Source organism: Pelophylax lessonae, assembly GCF_965119305.1.
Source record: "Pelophylax lessonae genome assembly, chromosome: 1".
In the NCBI taxonomy this organism is placed as follows: domain Eukaryota; kingdom Metazoa; phylum Chordata; class Amphibia; order Anura; family Ranidae; genus Pelophylax; species Pelophylax lessonae.
Window position 1 is genome coordinate 15,771,152 of NC_138768.1, and position 21,102 is coordinate 15,792,253.

Genomic DNA, 21,102 nt, shown 5'->3' on the forward strand with positions numbered 1-21,102 from the left:
TCTGCGGCGGGCGGTTGTAAAGAGGTTAAAGATATGACTATTGTAGTCTCACTTACTCTCTGGATACAATGTTACCATGATGTAACATAATCTATGTAACATACAAAAGTTTATCTTCTTTACATACTCGCTATTGTTAAGATTGGGGGGTATGTGAAGTGATTGGCGCTGCCTATATTGTATCAACAGAGGTGTGGTATAAACATTCAAATACGGTTACTTAATATTGATCAAAAATGACATAGGTAAGTGATGTCACCTACAGCATATATATTTTCTTAAAAAGCAAATAAATAATGTGCAGATAGTGCAATAAAGTGACAGGTGATAATTAATTGAACAAGTAGATGCTAATAATAAATATATCAAGTGACTCAAATAAATATCTATTTGCCAAATGTGATAAAATTAATTAATAAATAATCTGATTAAAATACAATGGAGAAAAAAATATATAATATGAATTATTGCAAACAAATAAGGTGCATGTGCTACAAATTCAAGTGTTGAGGTGACAAGGGTAGAACCCAACAAGATCCACTATCTTGTGGTGTAACAATACAAAAAGAAAAATGAATAAGGAGTGCAGGGTACACAGAAACCACAAACTTGTGGTTCAGTAAAAAATGTCAAAAAATAATAATAAATAGGTAGTGAAATTAATATATCGATAGAAAATTTAAAAAAATCCATAAATTGTAGTGCAAAGTCCAAAAAAAGGAAAATATTAGTGCAAAGTCCAAAAAAAAATATATAAGTATATATATTATAAGGTGCTTTCCTGGGGTGATCCGGAGTGGGCGTGCGGGTGAGGAATCTGGTGCTCCCCTCTCAATATAGCCCACACTTACCAGAGCTATGTACCCCTACAGGGGTGGCCAGCTTGTAATAGATATGGGGTTGAGGTCCTGGACCCTGGTAGCCTTAGCTGTGGTCCTTCTCACAGATCATCTCTCAAAGGTACATTGTGGACTCATAAACATCAGTGGACATCAGTATCTCAAATGGTAATGGAAGGTAATCCCAGATCGTATGAAAAGGAAGAATGCTTCATATAGTGAGGAATTGGCATCGGCTTCCCATCCAATCAGGACAGGATGGCTAAGAACTCGGAAAGATGACCTGGCCAAAACAGAAGCCACAGCGCCGGGCACCAGGGGAGCTGTGACAGCTGGGAGGCTCCACTGTAGGGTGAGTGCAGACCTGGAGGTGCCTGCCCGCACCTCCCCAAAAGTCTCCAGCGCCAGCCACCACTGGTTGGGAAGGAGAAGAGGTATGACCAGAGATGGGCTTAAAAAAATCAAAATACTTTGAAACGTGTCTGACAAATGTTCAAAAGCTTTAGTTTTTAGAACAATATTCTGCTGCCAATATACATGGAAGCACGACAATATGGAACCTTCATAGGCTAAAAAAAAAAACAACTACAGGAACCTACAGTTTAGATCGGTGATGTTAAGTGAATTGGTGAAATGCTTATTCTCTTTGAATCAGATCTATCTCCACCTTCTGACATTCGGTGGATAGTTTTCACATTCTTACCAGTTACATTGGACACCTCGCCCTCAGAACACGGGGTGCAGTCATAGCAGCACACATGGGTTCTTCCATTAGAAGCTTTTCTGTACCCATGAGGACATTTGTCATTACATCGGGATTCTGGAATCTTGAATTTCATGTGGAAAATAAAAGAAAAACATTTAAAATGTAATGATAGATTATCAAAATTATAAATTTGGTCCAAACTACCAGCAATTCTGACCTTTCTGATGATGCCTAATACGGATACATAAATTTGGGAGATTCCTCTTGACCATAATTTCTGCAATATTGAAGGACGTTTTGCTAAAAGCTTTTCATTTCAGCAAAACTGAGTCAAAGACAAAGGCAAATTAAAAGTGTTTTTAGTGGCTTTTAAAGGTAAAATGTGCTCTATATATAACACCAAAGGGATAGGACCCTTGAACTGTAAACCCCACAATGGTAGCCTTAACCACTTTACCACCGGAGGATTTTGCTGTCTTACGTCCAGGCCACTTTTTGCGTTTCGGCGCTGTGCGACTTTAACTGACAATTGCGCGGTCGTGCGACGCCGTACCCAAACGATATGTACGTCCTTTTTTTCCCACAAACAGAGCTTTCTTTTGGTGGTATTTGATCACCTGTGCGATTTTTACTTTTTGCGCTATAAACAAAAAAAGAGCGTTTATTTTGAAAAAATAACAATATTTTTTAAATTTTGAAATCCCCCCCCCCAAAAAAATTTAAAAATCAAAATTTTTTAAATTTTTGGCCAATTTGTTTTCTGCTACCTATGTTTGGTAAAAAAAATCACAATAAGCGTATTTTGATTGGTTTGCGCAAAAGTTATTACGTTTACTAACTAAGGGAAAGATTTGTCATTTTTGGTGTTTTTTTTTTAACGCGTAATGGCGGCGATCTGCGATTTTTTTTGCGGGACTGCGACATTGCGGTGGACAGATCGGACCCTTGACTGACATTTTTGACACTTTTGGGGTTACCAGTGACATTACTGCAGTAATCAGTGCTATACATATGCAGTTACTGTAAAAATGACACTGGCAGGGAAGGGGTTAATTTTATTGGAGAGGGAGGGGTTAATGTATGCCTGTGCTTACTGACGTGTGGGGGGGGAGGTCACTGAGTCAGGGAAAGATCGGATGTTCAGCTATGCTGAACCATGCTATCTGTCCCTGCCTGTCACTTAGGAGATCCGCCCGCTCTGTTTACACAAGCGGACGGATCTCCAAACTCGATTCCCCGATGATCGGGGAAGAGCGGCGGCTATCGCCGCTGCTCCTCCCCTTGCCCCGACTCCCGCTGTGACTGAAAACAGCAGGAGCGAGTCTCTGGCGGCGCGGGCGCGCCGCCCACAAGGGGCGGAGTCCAGCGACGTAGACGATAACGAGCCACATTGCTGCAGTAGCAGCAATGTGAGCAGAGTTAAAGTGGTTAAAGTGGAAGTTCAGGCTTAGAATGTGGGAGAAAATAGGTTTAGCATTAGGTTTTGGCTGAACTTCCACTTTAAGATTATTATTACTAATCCTAACTGATGGTAAATTCTTTATTTATAAACAAAGCCATGTGATTGCCATTACACTTCCTGTATATGAGGATGATAAGACTTTTTTACTAAACAAAGACATGTCATTGAGAGATTGGGGGATTTCACTTTGCCGAAATGTCAGCAAAATTCATTACGTTGTAATTGAATGTATTGGACTCAATGGGGAAAGTCCTTCCATCAGATTTTTGGGGGAATTAGAAAACGTGTTCCCATTTAGCCAAAAGCGCATTTGTGGGGTAAAGTTAGACTGCCATTCCAGTCCATCATTTAAAGTATAACTAAAGGCAAAACTTTTTTTAGATTTTGATAGAGTGAAGAGGGAATAGAACGCTTATCAGTTTTTATTGCAGTCTGTGCACCCATAAGGGAGATTCCCCCTCTCTATTGGTCCTGTTTACCTTCATCATTGAAAATGAAAGTAAAAGAAAATCCAAAATTTGGGTTGTCCCTCAAAAAATGAGGGGAAAATCTTCCCAATGGGGACACTAGTTCTGGTGGCCTGGGGGTCCCCAAGAAATTTCCCCTAATTTGCAGGGATTTCCTCTCACTTCCTGTTTGGCTATGGGACAGGACGTGAAGGGAAATCTCTGCAATGGGACAAAGATAGTGGAAAAAAAAAAAATGACATGGATTATAATCTTATTCAAAATGAAAAAAACAAAAACAAAATGTTGCCTATAGTTCTACTTTAAGGTTTTCTAAGCACTTGCCGACCGCCTAACATACATTTACTAAGGCAAGTCAGCTCTAGGGCATAGTTGCCAACATTTAAAAAAAATTCCAGGGACATTTGCAGCACAGCTATAAATTACCACATCCACTTCCCTGAAGCTCCGCCCACTCTGCATAATTAATCTCGCCTACTTATCAGATTATAGAGTCTACTCAATATAGAGAGAATTACAGGATATTAAAAAGGGAATTTCAAACTTAAGGCCAAAGTAGCAGAGTTGGAATAATTCTCCCATTCAGCTGCACTACTTCTGCGTAACATTTATGGGCAGCCCGATAAACAGGCACTTCCAGGGATAATATAAATTACCTGGGACAGGCTCCTATTTGCAGGGACTGTCCCTGAAAAAAAGGGACAGTTGGCAAGTATGCTAGGGGGTGCGCGTGCACCGCAGGACACGCAATTGCACGTTGATTGGCTACAGGCGGAGCCAATCAGCAGGTCGGGTGGACCTGATGTCCGTCGCCCACACGCGATCATACCCAAGAAAGGCAGAATAGTGATCTGCCTATGTAAACAAGGAAGATTGCTGCTCTGTTAGGGAACAAGATGAAGATCTTGTGTTTCTGCTAAGCAGGATCAACCCATATCAACCCCTATGTGGAAAAGGATACATCCCTGTGCTTAAACCACTAACGAGTTTCGGGAGACATATTCCTTCCTCAGAGCTCTGTGTGATATACGATTTTACTCTTCATGTCTTGTATGTTTTTTGGCTTTTTAATACATTTTTTAAACGTGTTGAAGGGTAAGGCACTAGAAGTTTTCAGTTTTTTGGAGTTTCCCCACCTAAGGAGAGCAGCACGCATACAATTCCCAACAGGATGAGCGCTTGGTGACAGGATCCGGACTGGTAGCAGGAGCGGTGCAGGGAGTGGATCCTCTGTGTCAGTGAGGGAATGGCGTGGACCGTACCGGAGGATCGGTTCTAAGTAGTTACTGGTTTTCACCAGAGCCCGCCGCAAGGCGGGATGGTCTTGCTGCGGCGGTAACTACCAGGTCGTGTCCTCCGGTAGCGGCTCAACCTCACTGACTGCTGAGACAGGCGTAGTACAAAAGGGACAGGCAGAGACGTAGTCAGACGTAGCAAAGGTCAGGGCAGGCATCACAGGTTCAGAGGCGGTAATCGCTGGCAAAGGGTTCGGCAACAGGCAAGGGATTACACAAATAACGCTTTCACTAGGGCACTGAGGCAACAAAGATCCGGCAAGGGCAGGAAGGGGCAGGTCACTTATATATGAAACAGGAAACAGGAAGGGAGGTTTGGACCAGGCACCAATTACTGGTGCACTGGCCCTTTAAATTTCAAACAGCCGGCGCGCGCGCGCCCTATGGTGCAGGGACGGGCGCGCCGGGAACCACGTGAGCGGGGAGCGGAGGAGAGAGCCGGAGCGGGCACAGGTGACTGGATCTGGGAAGAACGCCGCGAGGGCTCCGGCCTAGGAGCAGGGACCGGAGCTCTCCGCGTTACACTTGGGTTGTATAGTCGTTGTGCGATAGGTACTCTTTATTGAGGGAATCTGGGATCTATAAAAATCCAATAAATGGCCTGGTCATAAAGCGGGGTAAACCTTCCGGGGCTGAAGTGGTTACAAATGCAGCCGCAGGGAAGTTGCATAGTGCTTTTGAACCATGCGATTTCCCACACCCGAAAATGTGCTACATTTTCAGATGCATGGGTGTGCCATTAAGTATTAAAGAGCAGCACGTTTTGGCTGCGGGTGAGGGAATCGGTACAATTTAAATGCTGTCCCGCACCCTCAACCATCCGCAGCAGAGTGACCCATAGCCAATTGGTGGATAAAATGTACAAATAAAGCAAGTCTGTATATAAATACACCGATCATTTCTTACAATGGCATTTTTCCATGAGACGTTGTTAAGCTCAATACTGAAAATATCATCATTATCATCATCCAGAGTCTTGTTAAAGGCAAGCAATGGCACAGTGACAAATCTGTGGCCGTCCTCGGTTTTGTAAATGATAAAATTTGCTAAAATCAACTTGGTGGGGACTTCTGCTTTATCATGAAAGAAGATTTCCGCCGCAGTGGAGTCCGTGTAATGAACCCTTCTCACATAGCTGTGCAACTTCAAGGGGAAACATTGAAAAACAAATGGTAAAGAAAAATAAACAGAATATGTAAGTAATCTTTACATTATTTACAAAAATTTTGAGTTTTTGTGAAATCTGGGTGAAAATTAGAACATTTCTACAAAATTTCACCATTTTCGGGGAAATGTGCTGGAGCCAATAAGGAAGGAGAAATGATTGCAGAGCCTCAGCCTCAACAAATACCTCAGCCGTCTGGGATCCTCCCTCCTAATTAGCTGAGACATGGCAGCAGCGCCATTGGCTTCCACTGCTGTCAATCAAACTCAGTTAGCCAATGAGGAGAGAGAGGGGGTGGAGCTGAACCACAGCTCCGTATCTGAATGGACACAGAGAGCTGTGGCTCGACTCGGGTGCCCCCATAGAAAGCTGCTTGCTGTGGGGGCACTCAACAGGAGGGAGGGGCCAGGAGCTCCAACCAGGTACGCGAGAATAGGAGGATCTGAGCTGCTCTGTGCAAAACCAACTGCACAGAGGAGGGAAGTATAACATGTTTCTTATTTTAATAGAAAAAAAGAGGCTTTGCAATCACTTTAATAAAGGGTTTGTTGAATGCTTGGGTTTCTTTATTTCTAGGTTACAACTTTTTTTGTTAATGAGCAGGAGTACTATGTACCCCTTATCCATTCACATCAGGGGCTGGTATCTGGGTCAGGGTTACTAGAGGTCAGGGCTGGATGACTCATCCTGGCAGCTCTCTGGTACCTCCCCCCGGTATCCGGAAAGTTGGAGAACATTCTAGAACTAGTAAGTGGAGGTGAGGAGGAGCTACCCTACATATTTTTGGGCTCTCAACCAATCCCCAGGAGTGGGCCTGACAGGGAACTGGGATAACCGGTATTGCCAGTTTATTGCCGGTACAGATAGTGAGAAGGGTTGGTGTTAAGGTTAGGGTTATTGCCAGTACAGACACTGAGGAGGGTTAGGGTTGTGTAGTCCCAAAGGTCAAATGTCAAGACATTTAGTTTTTAAGCTCCAACGCTGTTTTTCCAGCCTAGGATCAGCCTGAGTAGAACACTTTGTGAACCTGGCTGTGCTCACTTTGCTCCCTTCGCCCACTTTGCCAAGGCTTGAACACAGAAGTAGAACACTTGGGCCATGCCAGCAGGTGAGTCGGGTGGAATATGGAAAAGGAGTGCTGAGGGAGGCTTTTGGTGGCCCTTGAGGGACCCATGCAGGGGAGGCATTTTACCTCGGGCTGGGAGCACAGGAAAGCTGGCCTTGAACGATCCCACCATAGGAGGCAGTTGGAAAGATAAAAGCCAGAGAGGCAGCAGGAAGGAAAAAGCAGGGACAGTGATGCACGGTGCAGGGACAGACAAGGGGAGAGACTGTCAGCTGTAGGAGAGCTCTCCTGAAGACCACAGTTTGCCAAGTCTTTATCTAACCTTTCCCTGGGAAATCTCCATAGGTGTCAGCCGGGCAGGACTGGTGCAGAGTTCCAGTCGGAAGGAAGGTAGGCCAGACATGACTGGTGGCAGCCAGGTGGACCAGCATTCTGTGGGCAAGAAGAACTGGGATCAGTGGCCATGGGGAAGCAGAAGGAGAGATGTTATGCTGTTCGCTCCATTTGTGCTACATTTCTCAAGGGACTGAGAGTTCCTGCCTGTAGTGGGCCTTTGCTGAACTAGCTATATACTGCTAGTTCCACCAGGAGTAAGCAGCAGGTGCTGTGCAATGGAAACCAAGTTTGTGAAGGAGAAAGGAAGAAGAAGCTCTGTGTAAATAGAGAGGAAGTTGTCCCTCTGTTCTGTGTATTGACATGGCATCCCATAAATTCCCTACCCCATTCAAGTTATCACCCCCTAATAAAAACAACAAAACAAGCCAAGGGACGATCTTTCTGTGCATGGGTTCCCTTACTTCCTGCCTCTAAGACAGAACAGGAAGTGAGTGGAAGGAATTCTTAACTTAGAAGGTTGTCACCAGAACACGTATTCCCATTGGAAGATCTCCCCTCACCTCTCGCTCTCTTGACAACTTTAATATTTAGAATCTTCCCCTATGAACCCCCTATTGTGTTGGTGAAATTGGTCCCCAGGACAAATGTAGAGAATGAATCTCCCCAGTGGGGGCACAAACCACGATAAAAATGTGTCAGAGAGGTCTAACCCTTCCTCAAATAAAAAGAATAAATAAAAATAGACTTGTCTTACCATTGACTTTAACCACTTGTGGACTTCCCATCTGCAATGGCAAAGCAAGGCAAAGCGATGTACCCGTACATCACTGCCTACTTTTGAGTTTAGGGGGGCAGGCATGTGTGACCCCCAACAGCATCGGCTATGATTGTACACAGCAGAAGTTTGTCAGCAAGTTCCGGCCAATGATTCACAGTCGGGACCTGCTGATCAGCTGTGTACATTCACAGCCCAGGGCTCTGAGCTGACAATCTGTCAGGGTTGGGCTTGCAGCAGCTCTCTTCTCTGTGCTCAGTTTGCTTAGCTGTCATTTAATTGTCAGCACTCATTGTTTCCTCAGTGGCTCACCTGGTTATCATTATCTGCTCGTCAGTCCCACCTACAGCCAGCCTCTTTCTATCTATTTAAGCTGCCTTGTTCATTCTGTTCCTGCCTTTGCCTGGTCAACATATCTTGAGTGTTCTTGTCAAAGACTTTGCCCGGCTGACGTCCCTTCTGGTTCCTGATCCCGTTCCTCCGACTACGCTGATTTCTGGTTTCCTGATCACTGGCTCATCTGACTTCCCATTTTGGCTTCTGACCCCTGGCTTAGGTTTTGACTACATTTACTGTTCTCTACCATTTTTACCATTACATTAAAAGTGTGATTTTACTGCATTTTCTGTCTCAGTCTGATTCATGGTTCCTGACACAAGCAACACCGGGCTCTGTACAAAGGCAACAATATTTCTGTTTCTTCTTCTACAAAGCAGGGATAAGAAATAAAGAAATCTGTACTGAAAAGCAGCACACATTACATATTGTTAGGCACACATTTAACCCATTGATTGCCCTAGATGTTAACCCCTTCCCAGCCAGTATCATTAGTACAGTGACAGTGTATATTATTATCACTGATCATTGTGTAAGTGTCACTGGTGATGTCAGTGCCAGTTAGTCAGTTCCCACCAAGCGTCAATTAGTGTCAGATTGTTTTCCACACTATCGCAGTTTCATTATAGGTTGCTGATCACTGCCATTATTAGTATAAAAGAAAATTCCAGTATATATTTTATAGTTTGTAGGAGCTATAACTTTCACACAAATGAATCGATCTACACTTATTAGAATTATTTTTATCAAAGACATGTAGCAGAATATAATTTGACCACAATTTTCTGAAGAAATTTGATTTCTTAAATTTTTTATTGGATATTTTTTATAGCAGAATGTAAAAAATATTGTTTTTTGTTTTTTTTTTTACAAAACTTTCGGTCTTACTCTTCCTTTTGCCGTAGATCTCCGTAATATAGTTTACAGCAGCCAAATTCATAGGCCATCACTATTTTTGAAGGAATTGTTATTTTTTGAGGATCAACACCCTCACTGGATGATCTCTCTGAGTGTGAGAAAGGCAAAGACAAATACAGTGTGCGGGGAGGTACTAGAGCTGACTGGGTGCTTTAGCATAATACAGCAACAAAAATTGGATTTTTGACTTACTGTAAAATCCATTTCTCTGATGTTCATTGACACACACAGCTCCTGATCTTCTTAACCATTAGGTTATACTGCCCCCTACAGGAGTAGAACACTAGGCAAAAAAAAAAGACTGACTATGCCTATGGGCAGTCCCAGGGGGTATACTCCCCCTCTCTGCTATAGGTACTCAGTTTTATTACAAGCAGTGTCAGAAGAATTACAACTCCACAGAGGGGTGGGTGCTGTGACCATCAATGAACATCAGAGAAATGGATTTTACGGTAAGTCAAAAATCTCATTATTCTCTTTCGTTCATTAATGGACACAGCTCCTGATCTTCTTAACCATTGGGACATCCCAAAGCAGTGTCAAACGTGAGGGGTGAGAATAGCAAGAAAAAAATCCCAAGGCTAAACCATAGCCAGCCAGGTAACAGGAGCTCAACCAAAAAAACAACCGAAAAACATTACATCCTCAAGGGGGACCAGGTCCTCTAACCAGCAGCCTGCAAAACCTTGCAGCCAAAAGAAGAATCCACAGATGCCAACACATCCACTTTATGAAATTTTGTAAAAGTGTGCACTGACGATGGTTGGCCGCCTTGCAAACCTGTGTCACTGACGCCTGATGACAGAAGGCCCAGGAAGCACTGAGCGCCCGAGTAGAGTGTGCCTTGACAGGGAAAGGCGGAACCTGACCCGTAACTGAATAGGCCTTAGTCACCGTCTGTCTGATCCATCTGGAAATGGTTGCAGAGGAAGCGGACAGTCTTTTCCGAGGTGCATCCGTGAGCACAAATAGTGAGTCTAACTTTCTAAAAGACTCTGTAGCTGCCAGATACACTCAAATTGCCCGAACCACATCCAGGGCATGCAAAGCAATTTTCTTAGGGTGTTTTGGCCTGGGACACAGGGAAGGCAACAATGCCTTTGTTCAAATGGAAATCAGAGACGACCTTTGGAAGGAACGATGGACAGGGACAAAGAACCACCTTATCTTTGTGGACCACCAAGTAAGGTGAACGACAAGATAACACCAATTCCGACATTCTGCATGCAGAGGTGATCACAACCAAAAAGCTTCTGGGACAGCGTAGGCAGGGGAATCTCCCAAACATTTTCAAAGGGAGGCTTCTGGAGAACTGAGAGCACTAAGTTGAGGTCCCAAGGTGGTAACGGAGACAGCACTGGAAGAACCAAATGTCAAAGCCCCTGAAGAAAAGTATGCACCAGAGAATGCATGGCCAAAGGGTGTTGAAAAAAAACCTCCATGGCTGACACCTGGCCCTTGATGGTACTCAAAGCCAATTTCTGCTCAACCCCCCCGTTGAAGGAAGGTCAAGACCCGAGCCACCGAGAAAAAGCGAGGGTGAACCCCAATAGACTTACGCCACAAAATGTATGTTTTACACATAAAATGATAAATCTTCCTAGGGGTAGACTTCCTGGCCTTCAACAGTGTTGGAATCACCAACGCAGACAAACCCCTATCCTTTAGCACCTGGTGTCAACGAGTCTATATTATTAACTCCTCTAGATCCCCAGCTTAGGATTCCCCAGGGCGCGGAGTCTAAGCTCCAGCCTGCTTCTTCACCAGGGCCCCTGATGGTGGGGATGGACTTGCAGCAGACTGGAACCAGGTCGCGGCCCCCAGGTAGGCCCAGCTGAGGATGTGGAGACCGCTGTCATGTGCAGGGTAAACAGGAGACTATGAGGAGATCCAAGAGACAAGTCGAGGTCAGGACAGGCAGCAGACGAACATAGACGGAGAAACGAAGCCGGGTCGGTACACAGGAGATCAGATACAATAGCCAAGGGATACACGGAAGGGAGCTCAGAGAACAGCGATGTTTCTCAAGCAAGGAACAGTGCACTGAGCATGTGTATATATAGGGAGGCACACAGGGAGGTGACCCAGGAAGTAATAGACAGGAACAGGATATAAGCCACAGTGGAGCAGGCGACGCCCATAGGAGAACAGAGAAGCCAAACACCACATGTGAAGGGAGGCAAGATAGAGGCAATAGCAGCAAGGAGTCTATAACAAAAACAAATGGTTACTGTCCACACCTGTAACTGGTCTCTGCAGCAAGGAGCATTGGAAGGGCGATGCATATAACAAGACAAACAAAAAGATTTCCAAGCTCTCCTTACCGACCAATCTGCGACCAACCGAATTGACCTGTCCAACAGTACGCGTTAAAAACAGGGGTTTAGTTGCACACATTTGCAAATACATTCGTAAGCCACAGAGCCCCGTCAAGGCACCCCATTATCTGTGGTCCTAACTCTAAATTCTGAGAGTCTACAACAATGGAAGCACATGCATTTAATGGACAGGTGTAGGACAGATATACCTGAAGGGAGCCCACCCCTTCTTAAAGGCACAGGGGCACACTGAACATCCAGCCTATTGCACAATGGCAGCAAAGATGTCAGTGCGTTGCCTGGTCAATATATAGTCTATAACAAAAACAAATGGTTACTGTCCACACCTGTAACTGGTCTCTGCAGCAAGGAGCAATCATTTCCCATACCCCTGAATGTTTTGATCCTTGAGATGTATGTCCAAGAGTCTTTTAATCATAGCCATACTCCCCGCAGTTACTACCATTTGTGGCAGAGAATTCCACAGTCTTGTAGCCCTTACTGTAAAGAACCCCCCGCGTAGCCTGAGGTTAAAATGCTTCTCCTCTAATCACATTGTATGGCCTTGTGTCCTCATGCATTCCTTGCGACTGAATCGTGTTTTTTTTCAATGTCGAGATCATCGTTGAGGTATTTGCAAATCGCTATCATGTCCCCTCTTAGGCGTCTTTTCTCCAGGGAGAATAAATCATGCGCTTGTAGGCGCTCTTCATAATTAAGGTCCTCCAATCCCCTAATTCGTAGAAAAAAATCTATCTAAAGAGAAAAAAATGCCCGGATCAAAAATCCCAGCAAGGAATTAGGTCCTTACTCTTGACTAGGCAGTTATGGGTCAGGTTCCGCCTTTCCCTGTCAAGGCACATTCTACTCGGGCGCTCAGTGCTTTCTGGGCCTTCCGTCATCAGGCGTCAGTGACGCAGGTTTGCAAGGCGGCCACCCGGTCGTCGGTGCACACAAAATTTCATAAAGTGGATGTGTTGGCATCTGGGGATTCTTCTTTTGGCTGCAAGGTTTGCAGGCTGCTGGTTAGAGGACCTGGTCCCCCTTGAGGGTGTAATGTTTTTCAGTTGTTTTTTTGGTTGAGCTTCTGTTACCTGCTGGCTATGGTTTAGCCTTGGGTATTTTTTCTTGCTGTTCTCACCCCTCACGTTTGACACTGCTTTAGGATGTCCCAATGGTTAAGAAGATCAGGAGCTGTGTCCATTAATGAATGAAAGAGAAAATTAGATTTTTGACTTACCGTAAAATCCATTTCTCTGATGTTCATTGATGGTCACAGCACCCACCCCTCTGTGGAGTTGTAATTCTTCTGAAACTGCTTGTAATAAAACTGAGTACCTATAGCAGAGAGGGGGTATACCCCTTGGGACTGCCCATAGGCGTAGTCAGTCTTTTTTCTGCCTAGTGTCCTACTCCTGTAGTGGGCAGTATAACCAAATGGTTAAGAAGATCAGGAGCTGTGTCCATCCATGAACAGAAGAGAAAGTAAGGCATGTGGAAATGGAAGATAGTGGAGTTTTTAAAGAGGTGGGGAGAAGATAGTTGCAGAGCTGAAGAGGGGTGAAAATTAAATGTGAATGGGGAATGCAGAGGTAAGCAGCTGTGGAAGAAGGCTGAACTTTGTACTCTGTGTGTAGCGCACCCGTAAACTCTGCACTCTATATGCATTGCATCCCTGAACTCTGCACTCTATAAGCAGTGCACTCCTGAACTCTGCACTATGTACGTATTGCACTCCCGAACTCTGCACTATGTACGTATTGCACTCCCGAACTCTGCACTATGTATGTAATGCACTCCTTGTATTCAATGCCCCTTTAAGACCCTCCCACTGTTAGGGAAATTTGATCACACCGACTATTTGAAGCGGTTTGGAGAGTGTGTGTGTGTTTGTAGCGAGGGGTTGACTTCTTGTACCTATTTTCTGAAAAAAAGAGCCCTGTGTAAGACAGTGCTGGATTTAATATTAAATATTATAAATAGTTGTTTTTTTTTTTTTATTTGGAATGTATTAATAAATGTATTTTCTTTCAGCATTTTGTTGTGTAATTCTTTGGGGTGCCCAAGAAGTCAAAATGTTCTATAACTATGTATTACTGGCATACAGTCAGCTGAGCAAAATATCATAACCATAGCTTGTAAAGTTTTTGGGAGATGCTCCGCATTATACACTGCTCAAAAAAAATTAAAGGAACACTTTTTAATTAGAGTATAGCATCAAGTCAATTAATCTCATGGGATATTGATCTGGTCAATTAAGTAGCAGAGGGGGGTTTAATCCATTTCGGCTGCTTTGATGGTTGTGCACTAGATGGGCAACAATGAGACAACCTCCAAAACTGTAATAGTTTTACAGGTGAGGCCACTGACATGTTTTTTCCCTACTCATCTTTTCTGACTGTTTTTCACTAGTTATGATTTGGCTAGGGTCAGTGCCACTACTGGTAGCATGAGTTGATACCTGGACCCTATAGAGGTTACACAGGCAGTCCAACTCCTCCAGGATGGCACATCAATACCTGCCATTGCCCGAAGGTTTGCTGTGCCTCCCAGCACAGTCTCAAGAGCATAGAAGAGATTCCAGGAGACAGGCAGTTACACTTAGTTACACTAGGAGAGCTAGACAAGGCCGTAAAATGACCTTAACCCATCAGCAGGACCAGTATCTGCTTATTTTTGCAAGGATGAGCACTGCCAGAGCCCTACAAAATGAACTCCAGTAGGCCACTGGTGTGAACCAAATAATCAGAAACAGACTTCATGAGGGTGGCCTGAGGGCCCGACGTTCTCTATTGGGTGCAGTGCTTACTGCCCGGCACCGTGGAGCTCGATTGGCATTTGCCATTGAATACCAGAATTGGCAGCTCCACCACTGGCACCCCATGCTTTTCACAGTTGACGGCAAGTTTACCCTGAGCAAATGGGACAGATGTGGAAGGGTCTGGAAAAGCCACGGAGAACGATAGGCTGCCTGTAACATCAATCAGCATGACCGGTTAGGTGGTGGGTCAGTGATGGTCTGAGAAGGCATATCCATGGAGGGCTGCACAGACCTCTAACGGCTTGATAATGGTACCTTGACTGCCGTTAGATATTGGGACAAAATCCTTGGACCCATTGACCCTACGCTGGTGCAGTGAGTCCTTGGCTCCTCCTGGTGCAAAACAATGTCTGGCCTGATGTGGCAAAAGTATGCAGCCTGTTCTATGAGGATGAAGGAATTGATACCATTGAATGGCCCCTATGCTCATCTGACCTAAATCCAGTAGAATACTTCTGGGACAATACGTTTCGGTCCATCCGACACTGCCAGGTTGCACCTAAGTCTGTTCAGGAGCTCAGTGAGGCCCTGGTCCAAATCCGTGAGGAAATACCACAGGACACCATCTGCTGTCTCATTAGGAGCATGCTCTAAAGTTGTCAGGCATGCATACAAGCACGTTGGGGCCATACAAACTACTGAGTACCATTTTGATGAACTTTCAGCAAAATGGACAAGCCTGCTGCATCATTTTTTCATTTTGATTTTCAGGGTGTCTTTGAATTCAGCCCTTTGTTAGGGGTGTTGTTAGGTGGGAAAAAAAACAGGGGCTTCAGCCAGAAGGTAAATTGGGCAGGACTGGGAACAAAAACCAGCCCTGGAAAAAATTTCTTACTAGCCCCTTGCATTATTATACCGTCCCAACAGCCTAACGTCATTATTTTCTTCTTCATAAAAGTGAAAAACATGCATTTTAAAGCAAGTTTGAAGAGTGTATTATATATAGATAAGACAGATATAAAAGCACATACTGCTTTATATATATATGAGCAAATTCTGGTTGAAAGTGGTAAAAGTGGAGCAATCGTCAAGGGGGGCCCCAGGAACACTGTGAATGTGGGGGGACTCTGGTGTCCAGAGACTACCTTCCGCAGAAAGAATACACTAAGGTAACTGTGTGCGGTTACTGATATAAGGGGAAAACCTTTATATGAGTGCCCCTTACATTATTGTATTTATTCTCCCCTTACATCAAAGACCCCCACAGACTGGCCTGGTGGCACTGTCACTGACCTCCTCTCAGGTGCACTGTGCAGGGCTCAGTCAGACAGCTCCAGGTCAGTGGCTCGGATTTCATCCTACAGTCTCTTTTTCACATTCCACACACATCTGACTTCCCCCATGACCCCCATCCCGGTGGCATCCCCACTCTTGACTCCTCTCCAGGCTTCCCCTCAGAGACTGCAGACATGATAAAAGACAAGAGATAGACAGAGGTTGCGGACATGATACAGGAGATGGTCAGAGACTGCAGACATGATACAGGAGATGGACAGAGACTACAGACATGATACAGGAGATGGTCAGAGACTGCAGACATGATACAGGAGATGGACAGAGACTACAGACATGATACAGGAGATGGTCAGAGACTACAGACATGATACAGGAGATGGTCAGAGACTGCAGACATGATACAGGAGATGGACAGAGACTACAGACATGATACAGGAGATGGTCAGAGACTGCAGACATGATATAGGAGATGGTCAGAGACTGCAGACATGATACAGGAGATGGTCAGAGACTGCAGACATGATACAGGAGATGGACAGAGACTACAGACATGATACAGGAGATGGTCAGAGACTACAGACATGATACAGGAGATGGTCAGAGACTACAGACATGATACAGGAGATGGTCAGAGACTGCAGACATGATACAGGAGATGGTCAGAGACTGCAGACATGATACAGGAGATGGTCAGAGACTGCAGACATGATACAGGAGATGGTCATAGACTGTGGACATGATACAAGAGATGGTCAGAGACAGCAGACATGCCGCAAGAGATCAATGCATCAATGCAGCCATATCAGTGCCCATAAAATGCGGTCTTATCAGTGCCCATCATATGCAGCCTACCAGTGCCCATCAATACAGCCTCATCAGTGCAAATCAAATGCAATCTTCCAATGCCCATCAATGCAACCTCATCAGTTCCCATCAAATGAAGCCTACCAATGCCCATCAATGCAGCCTACCAGTGCCCATCAATGCAGCCCACAAGAGCCCATTAATGCAGCCTACCAGTGCCCATCAATGCAGCCTACCAGTGCCCATCAATGCAGCCTCATCAGTGCCCATCAAATTCAGCCTACCAATGCCCATCGAATGCAGCCTCATAGTGCCCACCAATGCAGCCTACCAGTGCCCATCAATGCAGCCTACAAGTGCCCATCAATGCAGCCTACAAGTGCCCATCAATGCAGCCTACCAGTGCCCACCAATGCAACCTACCAGTGTCCACCAATACAGCCTAAAAGTGCCCATCAATGCAGCCTACCAGTGCCAACCAATGCAGCCTAATAGTGTCCATCAATGCAGCCTACCAGTGCCCATCAATGCATCCTACCAGTGCCATTCAATGCAGCCTACAAGGGCCCATCAATGCAGCCTACCAGTGCCCACCAATGCAACATCACACTGATTCAACTGGGTCCGTCTACCACAGAAGCTGGCCTAGGAGGTTGGGCTTTTTTACAGTGGCCACCGAACATTTCAGATTCCCACTGTGTGTTACGTAAAACAAAGGAGAGGAAGAGAGAGGAGAGGACTCTGGCACTTAAGCTATGCCCCCGGCCAACCCCAGGCCTTGGGACTTGGGGCTAATAATTCTCAATGAGCAATACAAAACCCAGAGCTTTTTGGGGGCCCACTCATGGCTATAGCCCGGGTCAGCCTCCCCCCCCCTGACACCACTGCCTTTGTAGGTTGATAATTTTAATTTCCCTTAAACGATGTGGCATTTCGTTCCTAACACATTACCCAGTCCATACCAGTACAGATATCCAGCAAGATATTTTTCCCCATTCAGATCTGATGTGTCTGAAAGTGTCCCTTTAATTTTTTTGAGCAGTGTATTTTAGTGATGGACACCCCCCCCCCCCCAGTTGTTAATTTGTAAAGAAACAAAACAGATGTAATTATCTAAACTTGATGAACATAGTCCAACCAAAAAACAACTGTCCATCAAATGTACCGTATATTATTTATTCTGTTTAATGTATAAGCATTTTTTTAAGTACGAACTTACTAATCGTTGTAATTTATTTGTTCCTAGATTGTCTTTGCTGAGTTTCATTCTGTGCAAGGCCTGGGCCATCTTATAAACGGAAGTATATGCGTAGGAGGGCTTTGAATCCTTGATGTGGCGGAACATCGGGGAGACATGACCCATTCCTGAACAATTTCTTCCAGAAAACTTATATATAGAGGCTAGGATGAGATTTTTGTATGGGTCTGGAGAATTACAATGGAACAGTTGAAGCCAAATGTCCTCCAGCATTGGATCATTGGGGAGGCTGTATGGATTTGCACTGTCAATAAACGTATCCAGGCTTGGAATCGTTTTTGATTCTAATATAAAAATGAAGCTACAGTTAATTATGGAAAAGAAATCAGGTTCCATATACTTAGCATTGGTCCATGAGTCATGTACTATCAGAGTTTTATTTTCTATAGTGGCTTTTAATTCATCAAACACATACAAATATTCTATGGAGAAAAGACCACAAATGATGATGACATTACTACTTGACTTCTTCGCGGTAAGCATCCTCTGTTTATTAGTGTGCAGCTTGTCTGTAAGTTTAATTATAAACTCAATGCAGATGGCGTGTTGACTCATCATTTTACTCAACTCCAGTAATTCTGTGTCCCCACTTCCATCACTTGGTGTGATCATTCCAACCCAATTCCATCCAAAATGCTTCAGACACTTTATAACAGATGTGTAATGGACCTGGTCATCCTGAATAATTTGGTAAAAAGTTGGATAAACTCGTTTGTTACTGAAAAGGGGGTCAGCGACTCGATAGTTGATCTGAAAGAAAAATACTTTGAAAAATACTAAAGATGTGTTCACACAGCTAATACTAATTCCCATGCATCTAATGCTCATGCACATGTGCCTGTTACTGACCTTGCTCTGCCTGCCTCCCTGGTACTGACCTCGGCCTGCTACTGAACCTTGCTCTGCCTGCCTCCCTGGTACTGACCTCGGTCTGCTACTGAACCTTGCTCTGCCTGCCTCCCTGGTACTGACCTCGGTCTGCTACTGAACCTTGCTCTGCCTGCCTCCCTGGTACTGACCTCAGCCTGTTACTGAACCTTGCTCTGCCTGCCTCCCTGGTACTGACCTTGGCCTGCTACTGAATCTTGATCTGCCTGCCTCCCTGGTACTGACCTCGGTCTGCTACTGAATCTTGCTCTGCCTGTCTCCCTGGTATTGACCTTGGCCTGCTACTGAACCTTGCTCTTCCTGCCTCCTTGTTACTGACCTCGGCCTGCTACTGAACCTTGCTCTGCCTGCCTCCCTGGTACTGACCTCAGCCTGCTACTGAACCTCGCTCTGTCTGCCTCCCTGGTACTGACCTCAGCCTGCTACTGAATCTTGCGCTGCCTGCCTCCCTGGTACTGACCTCAGCCTGTTACTGAACCTTGCTCTGCCTGCCTCCCTGGTACTGACCTCGGCCTGCTACTGAATCTTGCTCTGCCTGTCTCCCTGGTATTGACCTTGGCCTGCTACTGAACCTTGCTCTGCCTGCCTCCCTGGTACTGACCTCAGCCTGCTACTGAATCTTGCTCTGCCTGTCTCCCTGGTATTGACCTCGGCCTGCTACTGAACCTTGCTCTGCCTGCCTCCCTGGTACTGACCTCAGCCTGCTACTGAATCTTGCTCTGCCTGTCTCCCTGGTATTGACCTTGGCCTGCTACTGAACCTTGCTCTTCCTGCCTCCTTGTTACTGACCTCGGCCTGCTACTGAATCTTGCTCTGCCTGCCTCCCTGGTACTGACCTCAGTCTGCTACTGAACCTTGCTCTGCCTGTCTCCCTGGTACTGACCTCGGCCTGCTACTGAACCTTGCTCTGCCTGCCTCCCTGGTACTGACCTCGGCCTGCTACTGAATCTTGCTCTGCCTGCCTCCTTGGTATTGACCTCGGCCTGCTACTGAACCTTGCTCTGCCTGCCTCCCTGGTACTGACCTCAGCCTGCTACTGAATCTTGCTCTTCCTGACTCCTTGGTACTGACCTCGGCCTGCTACTGAACCTTGCTCTGCCTGCCTCACTGGTACTGACCTCAGCCTGCTACTGAATCTTGCTCTGCCTGCCTCCCTGGTACTGACCTCAGCCTGCTACTGAATCTTGCTCTTCCTGCCTCCTTGGTACTGACCTCGGCCTGCTACTAACCTTGCTCTGTCTGTCTCCCTGGTACTGACCTCGGCCTGCTACTGAATCTTGCTCTGCCTGCCTCCCTGGTATTGACCTCGGCCTGCTACTGAACCTTGCTCTGCCTGCCTCCCTGGTACTGACCTCGGCCTGCTACTGAATCTTGCTCTGCCTGCCTCCCTGGTATTGACCTCGGCCTGCTACTGAACCTTGCTCTTCCTGCCTCCTTGGTACTGACCTCGGTCTGCTACTGAACCTTGCTCTGCCTATCACCCTGGTACTGACCTTGGCCTGTTTCTAAATCTTGCTCTGCCTGCTTCACTGGTACAGACCTCAGCCTGCTACTGAACTTTGCTCTGCCTGCCTCCCTGGTACTTACCTCGGCCTGCTACTGAATCTTGCTCTGCCTGCCTCCCTGGTACTAGCCTTTGCCTGCTACTAACCTTGCTCTGCCTGCTTCCTGTCCATGCTGTCCACTGTGCATGATCCTGGCTCGTCTTGGCTATGTTTCTGCCATTGGCAATCACCTGCTACCAAGCTACTGGGACCCATGCTTCTTTGATCCTTGTACCTCTGTCACCACATTCAGGGGTCCTTGGACCAGAGCTGCAAGGGAAACCCTCTCGTCAACTTGGCCTCCAACCAAGGTATGTGACACATTTTTATCTGGAACTACTACATTCTGTCCTGTAAACACAAAAGAAAATTCCAAAGGGAAGGAAATCCCTCTTAAAAGTTTGGATTTTCCCTCACTATCACTTCTTTGAAGATTAACGCCACTTATGTGGAAAAAATATACCAAATAAATGGCATAAACAAATTCTACCCAAGCAATTTTGTGATTAAATGTTATTAAAAATGACCTTTCCTTTTCAATCTGCAGATGCTGTAGTACCTGGAGGTATTCTGTACGCAATTGTATACAAAACTTCCCCAGAAATATATTTTCCTGCTTGTGTGATTGGCTCATTGATTTTCCCACAAGTCTGCACTAAGATACAACTCAGATTTTAGGCATCCCCTGCAATAGAAGAGATATTTCTTTACAGCAACAAAAGCTTTGAATCTGCTACAAAGGTTGTTAAAATCCCTACAATGTACACAGATCACCAAGCGATTTTCTCAACAAAAGTAAAGTTACTCCTTAATTAGGGCCACAGATTGCAAAAAACTCAATTAGGCTTTCTAACCCTTCCACAATTAC

The 21,102-nt window shown here is 45.4% G+C and overlaps 1 protein-coding gene across 1 annotated transcript in view; it reads right to left on the reverse strand.

Moving 5' to 3' along the window:
* LOC309560583 (vomeronasal type-2 receptor 26-like) overlaps positions 1-21,102 on the reverse strand; it is a gene marked incomplete at both ends in the record, with an annotated part of 132,933 nt that overhangs the window by 109,807 nt on the left and 2,024 nt on the right. Inside the window, 3 exons of the mRNA XM_082264207.1 lie at positions 1,543-1,666; positions 5,676-5,912; positions 17,764-18,552. Coding sequence (XP_082120333.1) covers positions 1,543-1,666; positions 5,676-5,912; positions 17,764-18,552 — 1,150 coding nt within the window. The remainder of the gene's footprint in view (positions 1-1,542; positions 1,667-5,675; positions 5,913-17,763; positions 18,553-21,102) is intronic.